Below are 27,715 nucleotides of genomic sequence, written 5' to 3' on the forward strand. Positions count from 1 at the left end.
TGGATTATTATAGTAAAGTGATCTGAAAGTGAGATGTCAGTAATCTTGAATCACAATCACAATCACGATGCAACCCCTTGATGGATTGTGCTTGCCTCCTGGAATGCAATTTTCCATCAATTTTCCCGCGCGATCGCAATTTATCGAGATGACGCTTGGCCTTTTGCTTGCATCGTTAAAAATCCACCACTCAGTTTCTCTCTGAATTCACATGTGTACGGAGGAATAATCTTTATCTGGCTAACTAGCTTTTGTGTCTATATAAGTTAAAAGCGCAAGAATCTTGTTGACTTTAACCGAATTATAAAGTGAACATGAGACAGGAGTGTAGTATTGCTTGCTAATGCAACATGTGATCGTTAACTCAGTCGATTTCTATCGATCAGAACGTGCACAGTATCTCTCATTATGATCTCAATTTATTTGTTTACAACTTTCTTTGCATTATTTGCTTATCTTCTCTTTAAATACTGTTACAACTACTTTAGAATTGTAGTAAAAATATGGGATATGCCCCTTGCATATCCGGTACCCTTTCTTGGATGTTCTGTGAAGTTCTTCAGAAAAAAGGATGAAGGTAAACAAAAGTGCATGTGCTTTCTATAAACTTAAACTCTATGTATATTTAGGAATAGTTCTTATAAACATTCTTTTATCCTTAAGCTTAAAATTGCTAATAGAAATTAATCTAACACAATCTATGTTAGAAATTAAAATAAATATTTGCGTCACTTTACAAAGAATATTACTTCAAAACAGAAAAACAAGTTTTAATTGCTACGGAAAATACAAATAATAAGTCAGAAATGATTTTATGAAAAATTTACGAGACAAATTATTATCAATTAATTTTTTTTAAATTTTAAAGTGGAGAAAGTTCTTTAAATAGACTGTGCAAAAGACAAATTTTGATTTGATTCGGTTTCGTGATATGGAATCTTTGCGCCTAAGTAAACTTGCAATGTGATGCATATTTTTCAGTTTAAATTTTAAACTAATCAACTTTTAGATAAAATATTTGTGTCTGAGTTGTACCTTTAAGACCTTTAATCCGTTTAGCTTCCGAATTTTAACCTCCTTTAATCTTCCAAAATCAAAATCGACTTTTTGTTAAAAGAAACCTATTAGACACTATGCTTTAATATTAAAATATTGCTAAATTTTTCAAATTACCAAAAAGAATATTAAAAAAAAAAAATTAAATCACTGCGAATGAAAAGTCGTATTTAGGGTAATAGCTAACAATATTCCTTTCTGGTAAAATAAACTTATTTATTAACTTACAATGTTCTTATAGATCTTCTCACCGAGTTAATTAAAGTGGTGGAAAATAAGGAGACTCCATGCAATGCTGCCTTCTTGGGCCCCCTTTGTCACGTCTTTGTTACACATCACGAAGATGTGAAGGTTCTATTGACATCACCCGATGCCCTAGACAAAACTTATCACTACAGATATCTATTCAATGAGACAAATCTCCTCGTAGTTCCAGGTAACTAACAGTATAAACATCAGTAATCAATTCTCTCGATCAAGGTGAATCAAATAATTTATAACGTGTGTGAATGTTTGCTTTTCGAAAGGTCACGTGTGGAAAGTGCATCGGAAGCTTCTAAATCCCCACTTTACATCACCAGTTGTTCACACGTTCATTCCGCTCTTTAACATCAAGATTGATATACTTGTGCGGAAGATACGTGAGAATATACTGAGCAATGAACCCGATATTCGTGATACTGTGCACAATTGCTTCTTGGACATGATCTGTGCCACGACCTTTGGGGTGGATCTGAACCTTCAAGAGGGCAAACATACTGAATTTGCCGAAGCAATTGATAACTACGCGAAAATGGTAGCAAGGCGATTCTTCAATTTCTACCTTCAGGTCAATTGGATTTTTCGTTGGACACCAGTTGGACGATTGTATCATAAATCTCTCAATGTGCTTCACAATATGACAAAGAAAGTAGTCAAAGAGCACATAAAAAACCGCCAAAATAGCCCTGAACTAACAAGTGCAGACAACTCTTCCTCAACTCTGATGCATCACGTGGTAAATCTTTTGGAGGACGGCCTCTTTACTCAGGAAAATTTGTATGATACAGTAGAAATAATGATTCTAGCTGGTTTTGAAACAGCTGCAGTTACCATGATGAATATCTTCCTTATGTTAGCCATGCATCCTGATGTTCAGGAACGATGTCTTGAGGAAATTCTAAGAGTATGTGGACAGGATGGGGATGTTACAGGGCAGGATATTGTGCAACTGCATTATGTGGAAACTGTGATCAAGGTAAATAATTGCAGAAAAGGATAGAACAACATCGTATAAGATTCAAACTTTCAATTTTCAAACATTCTTGTCAATTTACATTATCGAAATACCTTATTTAAATCGGTAAATTCCAAATTGATCAGAATATGTTTAACATATCCAAGATCGTTTTTAAATCTTGAGATGGTAGTTTCATGATTGAAAGTCCTTATCGTCGATTCCTTTTTTTTTAAATTTAACTAATAATAAAACAAGTTAAATTTAATATTTTGTCTAAGCAGTTCCTGTCCATAATGGTTCCGGAACACCTTTTAGATCAGGAAAATTTCATGAAATCGAAATTCGAAACCCTTTCTTTCTCACATGTTTTGCATATGACTATCTCATTATTTCACATACCAAATTCGATTGAGCTAAATTGAATTTGGAGTGATGTTTAAGAGAAGAAGAAGAGTGCGAGAGAATGAATTAGTAGACACATTCAAAACATGTGAAAAAGAAAGAGGTCCGATTTTCGACTTCATGAAATTTTCCTGATCTAAAAGGTGTGCTGGAGGCTTAACAATCTATTTTTTAAAATTGGCGCAATTGGGTAATTCTGAACAGAATTCAATTTTTATTTTTTAGATTTCTTCACTTTACAGATAGGCACGGGAAAAAGGAGACTGCGAAAAACAAGAAAATAGAACGCTTGTTCATAGTCTTCTTCTCCTACAATTAAATCTACCACTTCTGAAACAAAGAGGAAGTCTCAAAATTTACCCCATTTTACCCTTATAATTGATCAATTGAAATTATTGAAATAATAAAAGAAATCGTATTCTTTTCATCCTTTAAGTTATTAATTAAATCTAACTAAAATGAAACGAGTTTTAAAGAATCATATTTAGCATCTAGTAACTTCTAAATCTAAAGGTTGATAGTGGATCGTGATCAATATTAAATTACCACATTATACAGCTTCAAAAAAATCTGAAGATAACTTTATCGATGGTTTTGTTAATTTATTAACCAGAAAACGATTATCTAACTTTGCTTTTTAATTTTCCTTAATTTTATTCAAAAAGGATTAACGATTGATCTTCTAAAATTTTCTCTAGTGATTAATTTCTATTCGTATTACGTAAAATTATTAGAGATATCCACCTGGAGATTTACAGGACCCCCCTTGCATCCTCATTGAGCAATTCACAAATTCTTATTTATCTTGAGTTATTTTCCTATTAAACTAAATTACTTCATGATGTTGACTTTATTTCCGTCAGAATATTACCCGCGTTATTAAAAGGCATTATTTAAGGATTTTAGAGCTCTTAGAAAGGGGGTCAGGTCAGGGACGAGATACCACTCGTTCCCCTCTTTCAACCAAATCCTCCCTCTGATCTTCGCGCGCGCACGTCCTTAATCATCCGTGTCTAGTCACTAACTAAAATATCTCTCGTTCGTCTCTTAATTAGTACTCTCTATTAGCGATCGTTTCTGAAGTCCAAAGGTGTCAAACCCCAATCTCATATGCGTGCAAGAGGGAGGAAAGTGGTCATACCATGATGTTTTCCCATCATAACACACAGCGGTAGGCCATCTCCATGGATGAAAAGGTGACATCAAAGGATGTCAAATGGTTAAATGCCCGCCAGGTTTGGCATAGGATAAAAAAGCCTTATTTTCAAAGGTGCCCCAATTCAAAAGTGCCCCGCGTCCGCTATATTAATATATAGAATTTTACTTTTAGATATATCCTGATCATTTGATGGTTTTGCAAGCAAGGGCGTAGCCAGGATTTGACGAAGGGGGGGGCAAATTTTTTTCAAAGGGGGGTGGGGTGTTTAGTATTCGGTATTTCCACAGTACTTTTTCAAACAAGAAACTAGTGAACTCATCCTCTGTACGAGGATCAATATGCTTGTGTCAAAAACATCGGCAGAAAGAGATTAGAAATATAACCAGCGAAGAAAATTTTACCGGAATTTAGATCGTGCAAATAATGATCCTTGTATGCGATAAAACTATGTATAATAAGAAAGATCTTTTCGTCAATTCCTTTGATAGGAGTAATAAAACTTGTTAATAAAAGTCTTCATTAAATAAGATCTCAAATCTTATATCTGTTTGCCGCGATCATATTCTGATCTGAAGAAACATAATTAATTCCTGAGCTAATATATTTTTGACAAAAAATAGTGAATTTTAGAAATTTTGCTTCCATGCAGGTATTATGTTTTTTCATATTTCTAGAACAGAATAAGGTAAAATCTCTCGGAATCAATAAATATGATCACTAACAATTACAAATTGCATAAATTTAAAAAATAAATCTTTCTTAGATTAAAAAAAAAACTGTTGAAACTTTTTGGGTAGGCCCATCCCCAAAATTTTAAACGTCAAATACGCCCATTTCCGCCAATTCTTACAAATTTGACAATTTTTGAAAAAAAAATTTAACATCTTTTAATAATAATAATAGTAATAATATTAATTACTGGCATAACACTACATAGAGAACCTATGCCTTCCCGCAAATTTCTAAAGAAGAAGTCTTAACCTTCTCCTTCAAAGAAAATCACGAAAAACAGCTAAGTTTGGGACTTCTAATTCTGGCTTTCCCCTTAAGTTTTCTGACTGAGAGCTCGTTAAAAAATAAATATCCGTTTCGACAAATTTTACCTTTAATTTCGTTTTTTAGGTATGATTTTTTCATTATCACACGTATTTAAATCTTTGATCATAATGTAGGGAGGGGCTACGGTCCCCCAGCGCCCCTCCCTACGCCCTTGTTTCCAAGCGTCTTAAATTTCTCTGAAATATGTTAAAATATCTTTATCCCTTTTCGCCTTAGGGGGAAGTATGGCACATTTAAATTGGGGCAGCTTTGAAATTAGTTTTTTCTCCTAATTTTAAATGAAACTGGATGTTATCACGATATAATACAGCTTCACAAACCAATTGCGAAGTTAAGTTGCATTATGATAAGGCTCAATTCCATTTACAAATATGAGAAAAAAAAACTCAATTTCAAAGTTTCCACAATCTAAAGGTACCCCACTTCCCCCTAGAGCATTTTAAAATCAAACACCTTACTTAAAGCTTGAGTTAACTTGAAAAAAAAAATATTTTAAAATTTAAATGATCGACAATGAGCTTGAAATTGATAAAATTCGCAGAATCTTCAAAATATTTAAAAATGTTACACTTTTTTTTTGATATTTTCGATGTTTGATGTTTTTTGATAAATACTTTTTTTTTAGGAAACTTTGAGGCTTTATCCGGTTGCTCCAACAATTGGGCGAAAGCCTTCAAAAGATATTCAACTGAGAAATCGGATTATCCCAAAAGGCGTCCACATAATTATTGTCAGCTACCTGGTGCACAGGGATCCAAAAGTTTGGGGTGAAGATTCGAATGACTTCAAGCCAGATCGTTTTCAACCTGAGAATTTCTCCAAGATTCCCTACTACAGTTATATTCCCTACAGTGCCGGTTCGAGAAATTGCATTGGACCAAAGTACGCAATGCTAGTAATGAAAATTGTACTTGTTAAGGTTCTCAGGAAGTACTTCTTCTACACAGCCAGGCCCCTTAAAATGAGTGATCTTAAGTGTGCAATGTATACAACAATTAAAATTATCCAGATCAATGAACTCCGTGTGAAAGAAAGATTGCAGTAAATTTCCTGTTTAGATTGAGATTTGAAAAATAAAATGACTTTTTTTCACTAGAATAACATCCTTGGAAATATTCTATTTGGCTTGACCTTTGATGACTGTTATGGATCCATAAATTAAAATAATTTTAATTGAAGTAAAAAAGCTTATGAGTTTTGCCTATATCGAGGAGTTTTTTTCTTATATTTAAATTCAAATTTATCCGGCTTTACAATAAAAAAAAATGGAATTTCACATGGGGCTTTTCTCGAGATTTTCCCATTTTCCACATGGGAATTTTTTCACGGCATCTATGGTATAAATACTTTTTTTTCCGAATGTGAAAAGCGTATTAATAAAAATTAATGGATTTAAATGCTATTTGACGTTAATGAAGGTAGTATTAATTGTTATGAGATACCTATCGTTACATGTGCGTCCTGAGCTTCGATTAACTAATAATAATCTTATTGTTGACACCAATGCATCATGCGAAGTCAGCACGAAGTCATTAAACTGTACGATCCGATTTGTTCAAATGCCACCGAAGGAGAAAATGTTAAATAGCGCGGTGCTTTCTGGGGACAAGTCAGTTATTTTACATCGCTCGACGATTTTTCACCTCAGGAATTGTGCTAAAGGAAAAGATAGGAAGAGGTCCAAGATGGGTTTTCTCTTGCCTTTTATACTCACATCAGCTATATTAGTGATATTGGCGTCAATTAAGGAAATCCGAAAATATCTCCGTGCGTGGTGGAAATTGCGGAAATTACCCAGAATCAAAGGTAATAAATAATTATTTAACAAAGAATTAAGTGAAGAAATGTGCTAAACTTTATGGAATTAATGTTCATCATATTTTACCCAAGGATATCCATTCTTTGGAAATGCACTCTCATTTATTGGACGTGATCAAGAAGGTAAGTGATGTTCTAAGTGGCAATTTTCTTCTCATCTTTGCTTTTGATCACAAAAAACACGTTATTAGAACATATACTAAGACAAAAGTTTACTTTGGAGAAAGTGGTTACATGAGTCGCGTATGATGTTATTCAATGAGCTTCTTTACGGTGCTTGTAACAGAAATGTGGTTTTCTGTAAATCTTAGATAGTGCCTTGAAGCTAAAGAAAGTCTATAAAAATATGTGTCAAGTGCGTAGATATGGTTTTTCTTAATTTTCGCCACCTTTTAACTGCGGTCTAAGATTTTTTACGCGTGAAAAAGAAGTAATGGTATAAAATTGGGAAACTTTCAAGAATTTTGGAACTTTTCTTACAAAAAAAATTTTTTTTAAAAATAACAATAATTTTGAAAGTATATTTTCTAAATTTATCTAATATCAACATTTATTAAAAGCTCAAACTTAAAAAGCGAATAAGTTTCAGAAATCGAAGGAAATATTGGAACAGATACTACCTATACTATGATAAGTCGACTTTCAAAGTAGTTCAGTTTAGAGAGAAAAATTATTTTCAACATTGTGATCATCAAATAGGTAAAATTTAGTGATAATTCGGATAATAAGTTTCCAAACTTAAAACGATTCTCCTAAAATGTCAGTTTTTGGTAAAGAACGAATCCGTTAATATTATAATTTCTTAAATTATTTTATGTCTAATTTGTTGTGAAAAAAAATCATACACTTGCTTCATAATGACATAAAAATATAATTAAATAAATTTTTCAATAAAGTTTCGGAGCACATCGAATTTTTCTTTGTAATTAAATATTCAAAGAGAGAACATTATAAAATTCGTGTATTAAGTAGTAGGGGGAAGTAAGCACTTTTGAATTGGGGCTGCGTTAAAATAGAGCTCATTTTCCAATTTTTAAATGAAACTAGGCCTTGTCATTATATAATATAGCTCCATAAACCACTTGTAAAGTGAAAATATATCATGATAAGGCTCAATTCTGTTTAAAAATACGAGAAAAGAGCCCAATTTCAAAGCTGCCGCAATTTAAAGGTGTCCTACTTCCCCCTATTTTAAAATAATGCTTTTAGAACGAATAGGTCATTACTTATTCCGGGGATTGTAGGCTACTATTATCAGTTTATTACAAACAAAACGAAAACTCAATTTAACAAAACCTTTAAATTTTCTATTAACTGCATACAAATTATCTAGTACAATTAGAGTAAATGTGCCAAATTTCGGCATATTTGCATGCAAGCGTCAAAGTCTCAAGTTTGAAATGTAATATACTTTTAATACAAATTGAATTTTTATGTTACTTTTTAATAATGAGTGTTGCTTGGAACCGTGTAGACAGTTTATCGTATTTTTTTCTCTAAAATCATTCTTGATACATTTTAAAATGAATAAAAATGTAAACGTAGCATTGGTGGCCTATTCCGGTCACCTTCATTCTCATAGTTCCTTGCTCTTCCGGAATTCTTCCAGTGCCTTTTTCAGATCATTTTCGTCGTCGAAGCGATATATTTTGCTCTTTTTTTTGCATTGTACAATCTCTAGGGCATGCAAAAACTAAAAACTCATGGAAATTTGAGGAACAAAAAATGTGGCTGGAATTGCAAGCTGGACGGAATTTGGTACACTTATCCTAGATAGTTACAAAAATATATATATATATATATGTACCCCTAATGCATTTCAGAAAAAATTATCAGAGAGAAAGAATTTTACGTTTTTATTCCAAATACATACTACAAAAATTAACTATAGGCGGTATTCTAATCTTAACGATCCTAACCTTAGCAAAAAAAAACTCACTCATAATTTTAGAAACTGTCGTAAATTCCCAAATATAGTTTCTATTACATTTTTTGGCATTAAATATTGTGAGGAATGACTTTATTAAGCAGTGAAATTATATACCTTATTTATAAATTGATTAGGAATTTGATATTTTTTTTTTAAATTGTAGCCGCATAACATTGAGCACATTGAGGTATAATTTTGTTTATAATATGACACATAATATAAAATATTTAGTATAAAGAAAAACTGCTTGGTATCCAGATAGGGGAAGTGGAGCACCATTGAAATTGGGGTTTTTCACATATTTTTAAATAAAATTGAGCATTATTGTGATATAATTTAGCTGCACAAACAAATTGATAATCTAAATTATATCACGATAAGGCTCAATTTTGTTTAAAAATTGGTAAAAAATACGCATTTTAAAGGTGCCCCACTTTCAAAGGTGTCCCACTTCCCCCTACACGAGATATCCGAATAATGGGTTTAGCGATTAGTCTTCATAAGGTTATACGAGCTTCAGACTTAAGGCTTTGCCATATGACTCAACTTCAATAATTTCTAATCATTCAAGATCTTTTGGAGCATTTTAACTAAGGATTGGATTATAATAATTCTAGGAGGGGAATCGCCAATAATGACAAAAACCCTTTAATAAAATGAAATAATAATTCTAATAATAGATTCTGAAGAACCAATATTATTGGCTGCTATTTAGGATATTCAGAATTTTCGGGAATTTCGGGCTAAACCTGTCTGAAGACGGTCCTAAAGAATAAATTTAGTGTTAATTTCATTATTTAGTTCATATAGGTTATAATAATATACAGAACCAACTTCTAATAAGTGAAGTAAATTCTACATTTGTTGTTTATGCTCATTTGGTTTTTATTTTTGGTTAATGTTTAAGCAGTAAAAGTGATGAATAATTAAATCATTTTTATTTGGGAATAAATAACCGAATTTAATAAAGTTCTTCTAAGATAAAACATAGAGAAACGTATAAACTCCACAATATTTTTGTTTTTATTTCATATCGCACAGATTTTTGCCAAAAAAAATTTCTCGATAATTCTTGAAGTAAAATATGTAATACAAAAATGTTAAACTTGTCAGATAACTCGAAATAGAATAAAGTTAAAAATAAAACCTACAATTGACTTTGCAAATTTCATAAGCAAACTTCTCAAGGTTATAATGTTTTAAGTTAAATATTTAATGTTAACATTAGCTATTAAATTGTGATTTCAAGCCTAAAAACACGATTCATATTATGAGCCCATAAAATAATTTTCAGTATTTAAGGTTTAAAAGGGTATCAAAATCAGTTTTAAAATTAAAACAGCAGCTTTGTCTTTCATATGATTAAAATTTAAATTAGTTAATCATTTCTATTTCAGTCTCGTCCTTATTGAATTTCATATCTTTAGCTTAAGCTTAAGGGAGTTCCCTTAGTTAGAATACGAGCTGTTTTTTGCGATTTTTTTAAAGGCAAAGAAACAACCAAGTTTTTTTTTTAATATGCATTTTTTGAACAAAATTTTTACTTTAACATGCTGTAAAAGATAGAAAAATAGGTCTACAACAATTCTTTTAGTAATAGAAAAGAATTTTATTCCGAAAACAATAAGCCTTAATTCATTTAAATCGGTCTATAAGGTTTTTTTTCTTATTTACGCTTCAAAGTTTTGGATATTTGCTTGAGTGCTTGCAAATCTGCTCGACGCTCCTTTGCCTTTGTCTGTATTTTTGGAAATACTTCGAACTACAGTGGGTGTCAAAAGTTTGTTACGGCTTGTATGTTTGGGAAACCAGGTGGAAAAAAAGATAGAAAAAAATACTTTTTAAAATTTTTCCTTTTGCAAATTAGTTGCCTGTCATCCGTAGATCTTATATATGTATTTTATAAATTATTATAAATCTTATTTCATATGAAAAATAATTGTTTACCAAATGTTGATTATTATTTTTGCGTCAAAAGTTTGTTACGTCAATTGGAAAAGCACCTCAAAAAGATGAAATGCGTGCGACTAACATCTTTTAATCCAGTTATATTTTAAAGTTATGTCATTTAATAAGAAAATAGTACATTCGCACTTTTTTAAAATTTTCAATGGTCAATATATGCATATAAACAAAATGATAAATAATAAGAAATAAAATGTTTTTTGTTAATTTAAAATTTAGGCCAAAATAGCAAGTTACAAAAATTTAAAAGAAGAGAAATTGTTCAGAAACACTCCCGGAATGAATCTGCGTCATAAATTTTCGGTATGGATGGAAAATCCCTACAGGATGTACATAAAATCGTCAAAATTTATGTTGATAAAATATAAGTATATGTGAAAAACACTACTGGCCAGACCCAGGGTTTGATTCAGATGGTTTATAACTGTATTATAAGTATCTCTGATAGTGACCCCATGATATCTGTTCCATAAATTCAGAGTCAGTTGATTACCGAAGGCATACAGGTCGCTATTATTACAAAAATCAAGATGAAATTGAAAAAAATGTCGAGAATGGTTGACTGACTTACGGGATTTCATGGGTAAGCAAGTCCAATATGACTAAAAAGTTGTATTTCTACTTAAAGCACGTTAAAAAGTTAATTTGCAACATTTTAACCACATTAGTCTTGCCTACCCGTGAAATTTTAAGGACCAGTCAAACATTCTCACGATCTTTTGGAATTTCATATTGACTTTTGTAACAGTAGCGACCTGTATGCCTTCGGTAACCAACTGACTCTGAATTTTTGGAACAGATATCATGGGGTCACTATCAGAGATACTTACAATGCAGTTATAAACCTTCTGAGTCAAACCCTGGGTCTGGCCAGTAGCATTTTCCACATGTACTTATATTTTATCACAATGAATTTTGGCGATTTTATGTGCATCCTGTAGAGATTTTCCATCCATACCGAAAATTTATGACGCAGATTCATTTCGGGAGTGTTTCTGAACAATTTCTCTTCTTTTAAGTTTTTGTAACTTGCTATTTTGGCCTAAATTTTAAATTAACAAAAAACATTTTATTTCTTATTATTTATCATTTTGTTTATATGCATATATTGACCATTGAAAATTTTAAAAAAGTGCGAATGTACTATTTTCTTATTAAATGACATAACTTTAAAATATAACTGGATTAAAAGATGTTAGTCGCACGCATTTCATCTTTTTGAGGTACTTTTCCAATAGACGTAACAAACTTTTAACGCAAAAAAATAATCAACATTTGGCAAACAATTATTTTTCATATGAAATAAGATTTATAATAATTTATAAAATACATATATAAGATCTACGGATGACAGGCAACCAATTTGCAAAAAGAAAAATTTTAAAAAGTATTTTTTTCTATCTTTTTTTCCACTTGGTTTCCTGAAAATACAAGCCGTAACAAACTTTTGACACCCACTGTATTTAAATTTTTTTATCGTATATCCTTTGAAAGTTTATCTTTCGATTTAAGTATTAAAAAATATAGGTTTGCAATTCATACCGCCCTTCCAAAACGTGATTTTTTTAGTCATTAATTTTTGTTTTTATTGAGCAGTATTTTGGTAGAAAAAAATACTTGATTAACTAAATAATTTTTTTATAAATGATTCTAAATGCATAAAAATGATGAAATATGGATTTTTGGCAAAGGAAAAAGAGTATTATTAAATAAATTATGAAGAATGCTAGCATTCTTTCAAGGGTTTCTGATCAATTTTTAGTTATTTCTAGGTGTTTTTCAATATTCACTGATTAATTTGTTTTTTTTATTGGCCAAAAATGTGTATAACTTTAAAAAAGAATCTAAAAAAACTTGATTATAACATGTGTATTGAATGTACTACAATCTTAGAATAAGAGACCTCTCAATAGTAACAAATCACACATGGAAGACATTTCAATGCAATCTTCTGTAAAAGCTCATATAAAAATTAGTTCAATAAAATTGATCATTGATCAAATAACTGTATCTAAAACTGTAAAATTTTGCATAAATATCATAAAATTATATTTTTAGATTTTATAACACTGCAAAGAATTAGAGCATTTTGAGGATTTATAGGTTTTGATTTTTACATTGGAAATTATCTAAGTAAGATTTCAATTGTCTATTTTAAAATGTTTTTTGTCGTATTAACAGTCGATACTTTTTTTCTTTTTAATATTGCATGAAACATTTATGGTTTCATTAAGAAAAGAAAAGCATACAAATTCTTTTAAGCTTCAATTGCGTTAAAACCACATTCTTTAAAGCACTTTCTTCGGTCAAAAGAATGCATGTAAAGTAAACCAATGACCCGCTTTTCAGCTCATTCTCAAATGCAAATTTGCAACAAAATCTTGACCATAAATGTCGTCAATGTCACAATAATTTTCTTTGCCATTGCATTACAATTTCTCAAAATGCTTCTTGTTCAAGTTCAATCGCATGTAATTGCAACACTGTGAGAATAGAGAGAAGGTATCCGCAAAAACTTAGATTTTTCTCCACATCACTTGCATAAATTTGCAATTACATTGGGATCAGCTTGGGGAAATGCAAAAAAATGTGCGGGAAATTTTTGCTTAGTGAAGTAAATTATGTCAATTTTCCATCTTTATTATGATGTTGAAAATGCTAAGAGTATACAATTAGTAGAATAATTGGTAATTCCACTGATTCTAAAGCAGAGTTAATTTTCCTCAGATTACCTAAGCATTCTAATGAACATTGTGAAGGATGTGAAAGAACCAACGAGAATATACTTAGGACCTCAACTCTTTGTTGTGATTTCAACGCCCGATGATGTGAAAACCCTCACAATGAGCACAGGTTGCCTCAACAAATTGGATGTCTATCGATTTTTCCATTGTCCAACGGGACTTGCTACATCACCAGGTAATTTATATAGCACGTGATTTGTTTATTTCTTTTCGAAAAACCCTGTTTGTATGATAATATTGGCAAAAAGAGCATTCCCATAATATTCAATTACTTTCATTTGTTGTCGCAAAAGTCAAATTGATTCTTCTCACAGACATTTACAATTAATGGGTAAATCTTCTAAAGAACCTCCTACAATTACAGTAGAATCACGTTTATTCTCTCCTCATGTTGACAAATAAATAAAACATTATATGGCGTGAATAGATATGACGAAAGAGATTAATAGTATGTTTTGTATTTCTTCACCGGAAAAAGGTCCCATCTGGAAAACTCATCGGAAACTGTTAACGCCATCATTTAACACACAGACGATTCAGACATTCCTACCAATTTTCAATGACAAGGCTAAGATACTGCTCTCTAATCTCAATAAACACGTGGAAGTAAGCGATCGCGACTTCCTTAAATACATTTACTATTGCACACTTGAGATGATTTGTGAGACAACTCTTGGATACAACATCGACGTGCAGAACGGAAAGAATCTTGATTATTTTAATGCAGTTGACACACTGGTCAAAATTATTGGCAAAAGATTCTTCCAAGTTTGGTACTATTTAGATTGGATCTACATGAGATCCAAACAGTATATGGAAGAGTGCAAATATTTCAATGTGGCCTACAAACTCTCAAATGGCGTAATTGAAGACAAAAAGCAAGAATACCTCACAGAAATGTCCAATGATAGCTATGGAAAACCTCAAATCTTGATTAATCGACTTATTAAGTTATTTCTCGATGGGGATTTTACCCAGGACAATGTTAAAGATGAAGTGGATACAATGATTGCTGCTGGTCACGATACTTCTGCCCTTACACTATCATTCACCCTCTTGATGCTGGCTATACATCAGGATATCCAGGAGAAAGTACTACAGGAAATTCTAAACGTTAATCCCATCCCAGACGCCGAAATGACATTTGAAGATGCAGGAAAACTCTCCTACTTGGAGATGGTGATAAAGGTTAGTCAATCACATTATTACGTCCGTTGCACATCATTCACGAGAGTCATATTCAGAGATCATGTCAGAGATCAAATATTCACATTTCAGGAAATTTTCCTAACTACTCATTGGATTTGATTGTTGTCTTCTCTTTGGTTTTATGACAGGAAACAATGAGATTATTCCCTATTCTACCCATTAGTGGACGGATTAGTACAGAAGATATTAAGTTTTGTAAGTAATAAATTAATTTATATGTGCATTATTTAAATTTGTGAATTATGTATTGTAGATTCCGTGTGTAATCTTTACATATTTCCAATTAACTCTTTCGGGATCACAGCATTATGTACTGTTTCACATTTTTTGGTTAAAATTCAAAAATTCAGAACTAATCGAATTTCTACAAAAAATGTCCTGAATTGGGACATCCTTATAGTTTGCAATTATTCTGGATATATTCAACGGATTTTTATCGGTTCTAAATAATTTAAAACAATTGTTTTTCACAAGAATGTCCATATTTTCTTTATGGGTTACACAATCTCAAAAGATGCGAAAGAGTTAAAAGATATTACCACCTTAAAACTGAATTAAGTATTTTTAAATAGTCGAAATATAATTATAAAGAGAAGCCAACGAGATAATATCTCCTCGTGACTTAATTTGAAGAATTTACTAATAAAATTTACGATTTATTGAGCGTCTTCATATAATGATGAATTTACATTTTATGGAACATTCTTTTGCAAGAAATTATGCATTCTGCTTCATTAAAGATGAAATTCTTGATATGACTTTCATTTTTCGTAATGCCTACTATTGAATTATTATCAGATTTGTGTATTCCTGAGCTAATGAATAATAACAGTATTTAAAAAATTGTTGACGTTACTTCAATACTGTATTGATGGATCTCTCCAGAGAATTCCGCTGTAATTAAATCAAGCATACTATTTCATAAGTCGGAAGAAGACAGCTAAATTTTCTCTATGAGATGCGTTTTTCTATCCATAACAATTTGTAATCAACATTTTAATTTAAATGTGCGCAGGTTTAATATAGTGATTTTAAATAATTTGGAAAAGAAGTTTTTCTGTAATTTTAAGTGTAATCAAACAAATGAGTTCTTATTCCAGCTCCGAGCTTTTAAAATTGAGAAAAACGTCATGAAAGTATAAACGTATACAATAGCCATAGGGGGAAGAGGGGCACCGGAGCACCTTTGAATTGGGGTACTTTTGAAATTGGGCTATTTTCTCCTATTTTCAAAAAAAAAAAATTAAGGGTTATCATAATGTAATTTAGCTTTACAATCGGTTTGTTAAGCTAAATTATATCATGGTGAACTCCAGTTCCATTTAAAAATAGGAGAAAAAATCCCAATTTCAAAGATACTTCAATTCAAAAGTGCTTCACTTCCTCCTATAAGTCTCCTAAGCGTTTTTTAATCTTTCATTTTTGCCCTACCCCTCTCCTATTTCAAAAACCATTTTTTTTTGGGTTTTATCAAGGGTTTTATTCAATAACGGCTCCATATCGAAAAATAAATCACTTCTGGGTATGGTCACGGTGTTTCGTTTATATATAAAAATAGCATTGAATCATTTCTTCTAATGAGTTTTTATGATCAACTATAAATCGGCTATAAAAAGCTATTTTTTTCATTTAATTTTGAGCAAGTTTAGATTCGTTTTAGAAATCTTGAAATCGCTAACAAACCTTGAACCTAGTTCCCTAATAGTAAAGGAATCGGTTATGATTTAAATTAATTTTATTCGTATTAGTTTCTAACCGCTTTTCGGTGGTCTTATAAGTGATTTATAAAACAGTTGTTAACCAGTAAGTTAATTAATTAATTAATTTCTGATAAGAGTAAGTTCCATATAAAAATAGAAGAAAAATGTATTATTTAAATTTGGAACACTTTTAAATTTGGAACAGCCTTGAAATTAGGATTTTTCTCTTATTTTTTTTTATAAAATTAAGCCTTATCATGATATAATTTAGTTCCAACAGACAAATTGAGAAGCTAAAATTACATTATGATAAAGCTCAATTCCATTTAAAAATGGTAGTTATGAGTTCTAGAATTTTGCAACGTTACTTTACGACTATTAATTTTTTTAAGGTTTAGGGAGAAGTGGGCCAACTTTTGAATTGGGACAGTTTTGAAATTGGTATTTTTCTCCTGGAATTGAGCCTTATCATAATGTAATTTAGCTTCTCAATCTATTTGTGGAGCTAAATTATATCATGATAAGGCTTAATTTTATTTAAAAATAAGAGAAAAATCCCAATTTCAAGGTGTCCCACTTCCCCCTAAATCTTAAAAAATATTACAGTCGCGCAGTCGCAATGTAACTTTGCAAAATTCTGGAACTCGTAACCACTTGCTTTTCCTCGTGTGCTGTTCTTGTACCGATTAAGAATGTTATTAATCTAGTTAGTTAAATGATACAAAATTAGCAAAGATATGTTTGGAGATAGCACCTAAGTCACGAGAAGAAGATTGGGCCTTTTTTTGAGAAAAAATAGAGAAACCTCGTCTTCAAAGTATTTGAGGGAGATAGAGAACACAATATTTAAAAAAAGATCTATTACTGATACTTAATCAATTTCTTACCGACTGAGGTCAGTGCAGTCGGGTTTGGAATTTCAGGACCTTTCAATTAAATCCTAATTTGACCAAATTGGCTGAAAAATAGGCCCTCCAGTGTGGTTATATCTTGATCTTCCATAATTCAGGATGAAAACTTAACCAGTTATAGGTGTCTATCGACGAAAAGTTCAGCTGAACTAGTTATAAAGCATATCCGAACATTATTATTTAAAATCTTGGGCCAATTTTAATATAAAACAAAGAATTATTTGTTTGAGTAGTTTGAGTGGTGAAGGTGGTTGGTTAAGTTTTTTCGCTAGGGAATGCTGACTTGTGGGGAGATCACAGAAAACCAGAACTTGATATTTCTTATCATTTGGAATCTAGGATTGTGTCAATTTGGAAAAGTGTAGGAAAAGCTTTAGGCTTTGTACAGACTCTGGCTTGGAACACCTCATATTTTTTCGAATATTCCTTTATTGAATAGACGTATGAAAGCATATTTTAATAGCTAATGTATTAAATCACACATTTCCTGAAAAAAGTTGGTCAGATTCTTTAAAGTAATTTGGGAAAAAATATGAAGTGCTTGAAGCCAGAATATGTTATGTGCGAAGCCTTCTCCTATTTGTATATACTGAGTTCGAGCAGTAAAGACTAATCCATTCAAAGTATAAATTTAAAATTTCACTCAAATTAAAAAAAAAATGTTGGTAGCTGTTCACACTTTTCAAAAAGTTACAACAAAATAGCTACATTAAAAATTTGATGCTCCTGAATAAATCAATAGATTTGTGCAGGAATTATTTAATTTGTTCGAACTAAATTATGCTCGAAATGATTAAAGACAATATTTTTTAAATGTACATTAGTTAGTAAATCTACAGAATTATGTATTAACTCTTTCGCGTCCCACTTTTATTCAGCAGATGAATTCATGTAAAATAGAGTTTTTCCTAAAGCTTTATGATCAAATATAATAGTTCAGAGAGGAAAAAATTTTTCCATTGCGTGAAAACTCGGAAAAACCCCGGGTCATATATGACCCTGTTGTCCTCGAGGGAAGTGTATATACCATTATCAAAATCTATATCACGGGCTTTTTAAGAGTTTTTTTTGCTTGCAATTGTTAATTTGGCCAAAACCATGGCAAACTGGATTGTCTTGATGAACACTGTACTCCTGGTGTTCAAGGAATTTTCCTGGTAGTCCCTTGAACACTCACTGTCACAATATTTTGAGTGGTATTTGGCAAAAATAAACTTATCCACATATTTATTCACACACAATACAATTGCACAATATGAGACGCTTGCAGAATACTCTAAAATATTGCAAAATATGTTTTAATTCATCAGATATAAGATGAAATGTCCAGGAGCAAGATGTCCCACCTGCATTTCACAAAGAAAAACAATGTCCCAACTACATTTCGCTATATGTTTGGGACGGAAACACTGTTACCCTTGAGGACCATAGGGTCATATATGACCCGGAAAATTCAACACGCTTTTCTGGAAAATTGAGAGTAGTTTATTATATTAAAATATGCAATATACAATCTTTGGATATTCTATTTTGTGTTTCTAAAGAACTTTTTGCTGAAAAAAATAAATTAATATAAAAAATTTTGAAAAAGAAAAGTCATTTCACAAAGTTCGAAATGAGTGATTTTTGATCTATAATATTTTCTTTTCCTGAATATCTGGAGTCTTGAGAAAATTAGCCAAGAATCTTACATCCTTCTACTATGATGTCGTGCACAAACCGATAGATTTCAATTAATATAAATAGTCAAAAAAAATTGTTTTTTCCCCGGGTCATATATGACCCTAATGACGCGAAAGAGTTAACCCATTCCTTACCATGGTATTATACATCATACGCAAATTGAGTGATTTTAAACGATTTATTCCTGGGCAATTGCTATCCGAATTGCTGACGGGAATGGATTTTTAGTAACGTTAGTTATTCAATTACTTGAGAAAAATAGTCCGACAGAGATGAAAATACATTTTGTTATTGTTTTCTTGCTTCGCGAAAGGTCATGCAAAATTTTTGCCCAAAATGGCGAACAGAAAATTCGACATCCCGTCGAATTTGTTAAAATTGGCCTCTTTCTTCTTTTCTGATTTGAATTCTAGTTGCCAATTTGTTTTCTTGGTTTGTTACTCTATCTAAAGCAAAAGTGTTTTGTAATAAATAAATGCACAGCATTTAAATTCAGTGACTGTTAAGACGTGTGTTTGACAGGGGTTCCCCGCGCATCCATAATAGATAATTTTTTTTCTTTTAAAAAAATTCATCTATTAATCTGTAGGAAACTAATCCCAAAATATGAACATTCTATCTCAAGTATTTCCGGTACATTGACTGAAAGGGTTAAGCTAATAACAACTTCTTTGAAAAAATAGTTGAATAAAAAATTATAGTTTTAAATATCTGTTTAGTAATAAAATAAACGTTCTTATCTATTTTTTTTAGCAAATGGTGTGGTTCCTGAAGGAACAAATTTGCTTCTGTTGAGTTATCGACTGCATCGCAGTGAAAAATTCTGGGGACCAAAAGCCAATGAATTCTATCCAGAACATTTCCTTCCTGAAAATGTAGCCCAGAGACATCCTTACAGCTATGTGCCATTTGGCGGAGGACTTCGGAATTGCATTGGCAACAAATACGCTATGCTTTCAATGAAAACCATCATTTCAGTTTTTCTCAAAAATTTCCGAGTAACCGCAGACGGAGTAACGATGGCAGATGTTAAACCTAGTATGATCACAACAATGCAAGTGAAACAAACGAAAAGCATGAGGATCACGCGAAGAAAATTGTCTGGAAGTATTTAAAATACCTGTTTCAAATTATTTTCTAGCGAAGTATAGAAAACCGGAAAATGTTGAAAAAAGAAAACTAGCACAGAACAGAAAAAAATGGTTACAATTTTTTTTTCATGTGAAATGTTTGTAATAAAAAAGCATTATTGTGGTACATTCTCATCATTTAGTAAATCTAATTTCTCTAACTGCTTGTTCACCTCCTCCGGAATTTGCATGTGCTTCAAATTATCTTGGCCGATTTCATCTTCTGTCCTTATCAGTACATCGACAACATTTTCACACGCAAGCAATGTCGTTTTACACTCATCCCCCTGCTTTACCTCCCACTTGTGGTACTCTCTCAGTATCTCGTAGGTACCCCTCAGTCTCAGATACTCCCGACCGCTACGAGTAGCACAGAGCTGAAGCAGACACTCAAGCAACATTTTTCTAATGTCTGGATCGTCCTCGCGCTCCTTGTCCGGACTCAAGTACTAAACAAACTATTCAGTGCTGCGGAAGTTGAGGAATTGAAATTCTAACCACTTACCTGAAGCTCAATTGGGAACTTTTCATTATCTTCCTCGTCAAATTCTTCTGGACCAGCCAATGGAAGCAGAATGAAGGGCAGTACATTGACCTCATCACTCAGCAGCCAATGATGCTGCGTAGAATCGAAACAGACATTCTTCAGCAGGCCCACAGCTCCTCCTCGGCGAATGATACTATCCTTGAACTCAACAAATGGCAGAATTCTCTGGAAGTACAATTTTTCTCTGTCACAGATCATGGATCTTCCTTTGGCGCTTTGAGAAAAATTGCTGAATGTTGGTCCTGCAGAAAAACTATACTAATTTTCTTACCATCAGAAATCACGTGAATTTACCTACCAATATAGTGAAGATTGCATCCTGCTTTGTTGAATCCTATTCTTGTAAAACAAGTCACAAGTTTATTCAGCTTTTGAGGATCTCTGTCAAATTCCTCTAAAACTTCCTCCACAAGTTCTTCCTGTCGCGAAATATTGCATAAAATCATGCACCATGGATCCGCTAGTTTGTCATTCTCATTAAGAATCGAATCAAAGAGAATTTTAAAAAGTCCCGGACACTGCAAGAAATTGATTCCTTCAACCTTCTAAGACGGTTAGTGACTTAACTATAGAAATTTATTCCCTTGGCGACTAAATAACACGATCTTTCAATACTCAGAATTTGATTTTTTTTACCATATCACAAAAAAATGAATAGCATTCAAATTCATTACGGCATTTTTTGATTAATCAATTCTTAAGACCTCGAGTAAGGTCATCAGGAAGGGGAAGAATTTAAAAATAGAGCAGCAGCGTTATTTCTGAGCTCTAAACAAGTTGACAGTTTTTTTCTACGTATCATAATAAAATTTTAAATTGCATTCAGTTTAATGAAGACTTTAAGATAATTTTCCAATTATATGTTAAGGCAATTTTCTCATATTTTCATGTAGATTTTCTCTATTTTTGAGAAATGATTGAGTTGGAATGGCACAAACCCAATATTATACTTAGACAGTCTTTAGGATTTGTAGCAATATTCATAATTTAAATTATCTGCCACATATTTTTGGATGAATTTGTAAAATTTCAGAAAAAACAAGGTATTTTTAAAGCCTATTTTTTAGGGGAAAATTTTGAAAAATTTTGTAATTTTAACTAAAAAAATGAATAACAAAGAGTATCAGCATTGCAGAATTTTAGATATTGTGATTTGCATGATATTAAGTAGTCTTTTTTTTAGAATCATTTATAATACAGTACGAGTCCAATAGAGTCAACACGTTTGAATCTTATATACCTGCAATATTTTAACTATTATATTAATTGTTTTAGTTACTATATTCCACTCGTTAAAAATTGTCTCTGATTCTTACTTAACAAAAGTTGTTTAACCCTTTAAGGACGATTGGAACACCGGTGTTCCATAAAGAAAATAATTTTTCCTGGCTATCTAAAGTTATTAGGTGAGATTCTTAACAATCTCACCTACTATAATCCTAACAAAATTTCATGTCGTCCGATCGACCTCAAATTTGGCCAAAATGTGTTTCGCCACTTCCTGATTCCGAATATATATGTGGCTAAGTTACGTTCCCGGCCGGCCGGCCGGCCGGCCGGCCGCTCTTTGGAGCTTAATAGCTCCTAAACTAAAAAAGATATCGACTTGCGGTTTTCGGCAAAGGTTATATATCGGGTGAAAATTGCAACTTGGTGCATGGACCCCCCACCCCCCACCCCTCCTTCCGCCATTTTGAAGACCCCCCTTTTTTGTTTTCTCAATAGCTCCGCCCCTATGGCATTCAGCGGACTCAAATTTTAGTATGTTATAGCTGGGCCTTAGAGCTTTCCATCAATACCAAACTTAAGGTTCCTCGACCCCCCTGACCCGAGCTATTAGGGTCCAAAAAAATTTCTTAAAATGGCCATAACTCCGGTTCTAATTGTCAGAATTTAAAAAGTGAGGGCTTTTTGGAAAGCTCTCGTGAAATGCCACTTCCCCTTCTAACATCGCAAGTTCGTAAAACCACCGCTAGGGGCGCTTTTTTTAAAAAGAAAATTTTTAAATCTTAAAAGTTAAATAACTCAAAAATTCCATTGTGCATCGGGCTGAAAATTTAGTATGTTGTAGCCGTTGATTATACCTATCAAACAAAAAAACCTTAAGTCGATCCATAACCCCTGACCCGAGCTATAAGGGGTCAAAGTTCGAACATTGACCGGCCTCTATCTCCGGTTCTAATTAACATAGCGACCTAAATTTTACCTTTTTGGTTTCGTCTCGATGAGCACTTTCAGATGGAAGTTCAAAAAGTCACCACAGGTGGCGCTGTGATAGCGTCAAAATTCATCGAAATTCAAAGTCATTTTTCTCAAAAACGGCATTGTGCAAGTTAATGAAATTTTAGTATGTTGTAGTCCAGTCTAGGACGTTTCCAAAATGGTGCGTATGTGCGCTGTGGTTTCAATAGAACCGGAGATATGAGGGGTCAAAGTTCACGAAATTCAAAAAATCATATCTCCGGTTCTATGTGACCGATTTTGATTAATGAGGGCTTAAACGAAAGATCTCACCAAATGCTACAACTTTCTAGAATATTTGAACTTCGTGGGACCAACACCAGGGGCGCCACAGGCGAAAAACCAATTTCAATATCACATAACCTCAATTATCTCGACTGTCGCTGAACCGATTTTGATGATTACTTCAACATAATTGTAGAGCACATTTGTCTCTACATTTCGTCCATACATCATTTTCCGCTCAGACTACGCTATCACTCCGATTTTGCCGTTTAAGTGTGAAAAAATTGATTTTTCCAATAATAACGCTTTGAAATCACTCAGATGCCAATTTGACTGCCTCTACTCCACCGAGACACTTAAAATAGGTGTTTAAATGGAAAGTCCCGCAAAATACAACAATTCTTTGATTTAGTTGAAGTTCAATAAATGAACACTTGGGGCACTCTGGATGAAAGAACGAGTTAAGAAACAAAAAACCTCGCTTATCTTGGCTTCTGAGTAGTCGATGAGTTCAAGTTCTACGGCAAAATTATAAAGAACATTCTGGTCTACATTTCACCCATATAACACTTTTCTGTCAGTTCATCCAAATCCTTGACATTTTGGTTCAAATACAAAACTTGTATAATTTCACGAATTTGATTCAAGATAACTGAATGGCGTCTCCCTACTTCAGCATCAAATCGAATTTGCATGCACTCCGAGTTAGCTCACGTTAAGAATCTCACCTACATAAGCCGGTTAGGATTATCTGTCCCTTTTTTTCTTATGTCTGTACATAATTGTAAAGTAGAAGGTTGAATGGATCTAGAATATTTTTTGCAAGTCTCTAGCTATTTGCTATGTAGTAAATATTTAAGCTCAAAAATGGCGAATTTTCAAATTCTCAAATTCTTAATTGATTTTATTAGTTTTTATACTTCCAATTTTTTTTAAGCAAAACCCTTTTGGCAATAAAAACTACAATACTCATACGTAATATTTTTCACTAAAGCGAAAAATATTTATTCATTGGTTACCCCTGGCAAAAGGTTTTTTTATATGGAGCTGTTTGAAGGCAACTCATAAATTTCTTCCAAACTCAGCTTACACTTCGAATTACGAAAAACTTTTTAGATGGAAATATAGAATATTTATCCCTCTTTACAAGGCACAGAGTCCTGTGTACAAGACACACCTCAATTGTGACATATATCGTATAACAGTTACGAGTGCAGAAAAATTTCCATACGAATCTGTATGTGAATGTAAGAAAGTGGCTTCAACTTTGAAGGCCACTTGCCAGGGAGTAGTTCATTGGTATTGTCGGAAAAATTACTTAAATTTTTGGGCTATTTTTGTTCCTATTGTTCACAGAAGCACAAAATACACCGAATCAGACTCTGTTGGACTTTCCAAGGTTAGATGTAAAACTTATCATTGATTATGTTTCCCAGTTTAATTTTTATTGTTGATTTTCAGTCGGTAAAAAGTGTCTCGTCCTTAAAAGGTTAGAAGCTTAGCATTAAATCTGGAACTTTACATATTTTTTACGGTGTTTAAAATTTTTGGGGTTGACTCTATCGGAGTCGTACTGTATAACTTTAGTGGTTCACAATAGATTTTAACAAACTGATTTAGGGCGTTACGATTTGTGGGCAAAGAAGACTACAAAATAGCATATTTTCTTTGTATTTTTCCAGCATAATCAAAAATTTATTTAATTCAAGCTTTTAAGCTAATAAAAGTTCAACATTTTAATATTATTTCTGAACTTTTCATTTAAAAAATTTAAAAATCCAGCCGTTGCCCTGTTTGTATGCCTCACGTATACAAAAGCCGAGATATAGAGCTGGGTAGGCTGCCTTAGGGCCTAAATAGACTCATTCTGATCCTTGAGAATATTTAGCCTGTAAAATTTCACAGTAAAGGATGGAATAAATTTAGTCAAAAGACCTTTAATCGATTATACTAAACCTTCAGTGTATGATAGTTTCGGATAAATCTTTACTGCTGAATTTTACAGGCTAAATATTCTCAAGGATCAGCTTGAGTTTATTTGGGCCCTTAGGGGTTAAAATAGAGTGGATGAATGGGGAGGGCATAATGGGTCTAAATGGGTGGCATAGGCTGGACGAAGCGAAACCAACAAAGGTTTAAGCCGATCTATAAACAAATCTTAAATTTTAGTTTAAATGTCGTAAACTCTTATATGCTTAATTAAAAGCTTAAATTAAATAATTTTTTGTTGAAAAAAGAAATAGAAAAATGTGCCGTTTTTCAGTTTTTTTACCCATGTAACCCCTTAAAGATTAGCTAAAACACAGCTCAATATTGAAAGTTTGTAAAAATTTAATTATCAATTTTTTTATCAGATCATTTCCGATTAATAATACCGGTTCATTTCTGATCAGCACCAAACCAGGTTCGGAATTCTAACAATTTATGTGAAATTCTTAATAATATCACCTACTATTTTTATAACAAATCCAATTTGTCTTTAATCGTTAGGAAAAATTCGTTCTCTATCACTGGTTCAATCACTGACCTTAAGAAATCGTTCTTAAAATGATTCAAGTCATTGAATGCTTGAAATAGGGTTATTAGACTTACGTAGTCGAAAAGTAAAAATATAACAATTTCAAGTAAAGAAATAAGGAATGCCATAACGTCCCAGACTTTGCGAATTGCTCGAACTCATAGATGCTATATACCTCAAACTTTTTTTTTGTATTATTTACCGTTTACCAGTTCTCAACCGATTCATGAATCATTCAAAAAAAAAAACCCCAAAATAGTTTTAAGACTAATAAATTTTTTTTGAGATTTTCGATTTTAGCTTTTCGGGATTTTGACTTAGTGAGGTTTTTTGCTTTTAGGAATTCGACCCATTCGGGATTTTGTGTCTTCGAGATTGTGCCTTTTCGGGATTTAGTTTCACCTAATTCTTTCTCCGTCCACAAGAAAAACCATATTGTTTTTGGGTTTTCTCCAAGGCTTTGTTTTTTGATTTCTTTTATTTTTGGGTAATGTTTTAAAACTTAACAATCATTTCACTTACGCAAATAAATTAAATTTTTCAAGTTAACATTCTCTAGGGACAGCTAGAAATTTATTTATCAACACATTTGGTCAGATTAGTATTTAATTTGAAAGGTTTTGATCATTTCAATTTCTTTGTACGCATTTTACCTAATCATGGACTGGTATATCCGTAATTCATTTATCTTTCCTAAATATTGCTTTTTATTTACCGCATAATCATTTCTTGAAACCTAAAAACAAAATGGTACACTGAGAGAAATCCGAAAAAGGTAAAATAACATTCGGGAAATGTTAATTTTACCCTGCAGTATTGATCCAAAATCGGTGTAAATATTACCCTTTTTAGGTGTATTAGGGGTTAACGTTAAGCTTTTTCATGTTAATTTTACCCTTAAAAAGGTGTAAAATTAACATTAAAAAATGTTGATATATTTTTACACCCAAAAAGTGTTAAAGTTATGACGAAAAAAAGTTAATCGAAACCTTTTTTTTTGGGTCCCGGTCAAAATCCCGAACGCCAAAATCCCGAACGCCAAAATCCCGAAAGCCAAAATCTCGAATTCTTAAAAGTGTTATAGCTACTCCCACGATTGTACCCGCGCTTGCTTGAGGCAAAGGGAAATCTTCTGAGTCTTAGGAAATTATTCTAAACATTTTCCTCCATATAATTTCATCAATTTCAGGATTTTTAAAATTCGGGATTTTGGCTTTCGGGATTTTGGCCTTTTCGGGATTTTGGCGTTCGGGATTTTGGCTTTCGGGATTTTGGCTGCCACCGTTTTTTTTCTCAGTGTAAGAGTATTAATTTTCTGATCGTGGGTAACTGGAATTCCAGTTTGTGATGGACCTCTTCGTTCCTCTTTCCAAATTAATTTGCCTAATTATATTTTACACCGAATGTTTTATTCTGTATAAAATATATTCGGGAATGTTTTATTTTGGTACAGGTAAAGCTTCAAGTTAAAAGCTTTGCAGAATTTTTAAACTGAAAATACTTAAAGCCGAATGGTCAGAAATTGTGCAAAAAGATATTCATTGAGAATTCTGTCTCATAAGTTTGAGCATTCCGCAAAGCTAGGAAAAAATTAATCTGTTTTTTTTTAGTAATTCTTTTTCCCTGGGTTCCGTGTTATTAACCCCCGGCGAAAACATAGCTAGAACCTAGATATACTACAGGAGAAACATTCTTTCTTACTTACACTTTTCAAGAGAGCTTTGGCCCCACTTTTTTCAGAAGAAATGTTCACAAGTGTCAGAACAGCATCCTTGCAGATCGCTGCTGTGGAGTCAGTGGTCAGGTTGAGGATTAAATTCAAAACATCCGTAGAATTTGCCAGCAATGTCCGGCCATCGACATTCCCACTGAGACCTTTCAGAAAAACATTTTGTTTAGACGAAAAAATAACAAAATATTCCCATGCCAACTTACTCAAAATATGTGCCAGGGCTACGGCTTTCAGATCCAATCGTGAATCCTTCTGAAGAAAGGCTGCAAATTCTTTTAAAGCTTCCATTTGTATCCAAACTCGGACAAACACGTTTTGTTTACAATTTTTAGGGAGAACCTAACGCAAATTCCCACGTGCTAGGTGCTGTCATGTTGCCAGATGAAAAGATATTTAAAAAGTAACGAACTGAAAATGTTTATTGTTTTCTCGATTTGAATGTAAAATAAAAGAATTTTTGGGAAAGT

At 32.4% G+C, this 27,715-nt stretch overlaps 3 protein-coding genes across 3 annotated transcripts; 2 read left to right on the forward strand and 1 right to left on the reverse strand.

Moving 5' to 3' along the window:
• Positions 1-2: 2 nt before the first annotated feature.
• Positions 3-5,996, forward strand: LOC129801183 (cytochrome P450 4d1-like). The gene is made up of 4 exons (XM_055845972.1): positions 3-577; positions 1,298-1,492; positions 1,584-2,293; positions 5,521-5,996. Exons 1-4 carry the CDS (start codon positions 409-411, stop codon positions 5,938-5,940), a joined length of 1,494 nt encoding a protein of 497 aa, XP_055701947.1. The 5' UTR covers positions 3-408; the 3' UTR covers positions 5,941-5,996.
• A 491-nt stretch (positions 5,997-6,487) lies between these two features.
• Positions 6,488-20,120, forward strand: LOC129801174 (cytochrome P450 4V2-like). Its single transcript, XM_055845959.1, has 6 exons — positions 6,488-6,701; positions 6,786-6,836; positions 13,336-13,527; positions 13,831-14,540; positions 14,690-14,756; positions 19,609-20,120. Exons 1-6 carry the CDS (start codon positions 6,581-6,583, stop codon positions 19,968-19,970), a joined length of 1,503 nt encoding a protein of 500 aa, XP_055701934.1. The 5' UTR covers positions 6,488-6,580; the 3' UTR covers positions 19,971-20,120.
• Positions 19,611-27,598, reverse strand: LOC129801238 (protein HGH1 homolog). Its single transcript, XM_055846125.1, has 5 exons — positions 27,452-27,598; positions 27,222-27,391; positions 20,831-21,050; positions 20,491-20,774; positions 19,611-20,434 (listed from the first exon to the last, which is right to left on the reverse strand). Exons 1-5 carry the CDS (start codon positions 27,534-27,536, stop codon positions 20,102-20,104), a joined length of 1,092 nt encoding a protein of 363 aa, XP_055702100.1. The 5' UTR covers positions 27,537-27,598; the 3' UTR covers positions 19,611-20,101.
• Positions 27,599-27,715: the final 117 nt, after the last annotated feature.

This window comes from Phlebotomus papatasi, chromosome 1 (assembly GCF_024763615.1).
Source record: "Phlebotomus papatasi isolate M1 chromosome 1, Ppap_2.1, whole genome shotgun sequence".
Taxonomy (NCBI): Eukaryota; Metazoa; Arthropoda; class Insecta; order Diptera; family Psychodidae; genus Phlebotomus; species Phlebotomus papatasi.

What these genes read in the sequence shown, in the direction of transcription:
- LOC129801183 (XM_055845972.1), top strand. Translation starts at nt 409, where the DNA reads ATGATCTCAATTTATTTGTTTACAACTTTCTTTGCATTATTTGCTTAT. An exon ending in CTTCAGAAAAAAGGATGAAG is followed by an intron (nt 578 to 1,297) that starts GTAAACAAAAGT and finishes ATGTTCTTATAG; the next exon opens with ATCTTCTCACCGAGTTAATT. An exon ending in AAATCTCCTCGTAGTTCCAG is followed by an intron (nt 1,493 to 1,583) that starts GTAACTAACAGT and finishes GCTTTTCGAAAG; the next exon opens with GTCACGTGTGGAAAGTGCAT.
- LOC129801174 (XM_055845959.1), top strand. Translation starts at nt 6,581, where the DNA reads ATGGGTTTTCTCTTGCCTTTTATACTCACATCAGCTATATTAGTGATA. An exon ending in GAAATTACCCAGAATCAAAG is followed by an intron (nt 6,702 to 6,785) that starts GTAATAAATAAT and finishes ATTTTACCCAAG; the next exon opens with GATATCCATTCTTTGGAAAT. An exon ending in TACAGAAGATATTAAGTTTT is followed by an intron (nt 14,757 to 19,608) that starts GTAAGTAATAAA and finishes TATTTTTTTTAG; the next exon opens with CAAATGGTGTGGTTCCTGAA.
- LOC129801238 (XM_055846125.1), bottom strand. Translation starts at nt 27,536, where the DNA reads ATGGAAGCTTTAAAAGAATTTGCAGCCTTTCTTCAGAAGGATTCACGA. An exon ending in AGCCCTGGCACATATTTTGA is followed by an intron (nt 27,392 to 27,451) that starts GTAAGTTGGCAT and finishes TTTTTCTGAAAG; the next exon opens with GTCTCAGTGGGAATGTCGAT. An exon ending in AGTTCCCAATTGAGCTTCAG is followed by an intron (nt 20,435 to 20,490) that starts GTAAGTGGTTAG and finishes TAGTTTGTTTAG; the next exon opens with TACTTGAGTCCGGACAAGGA.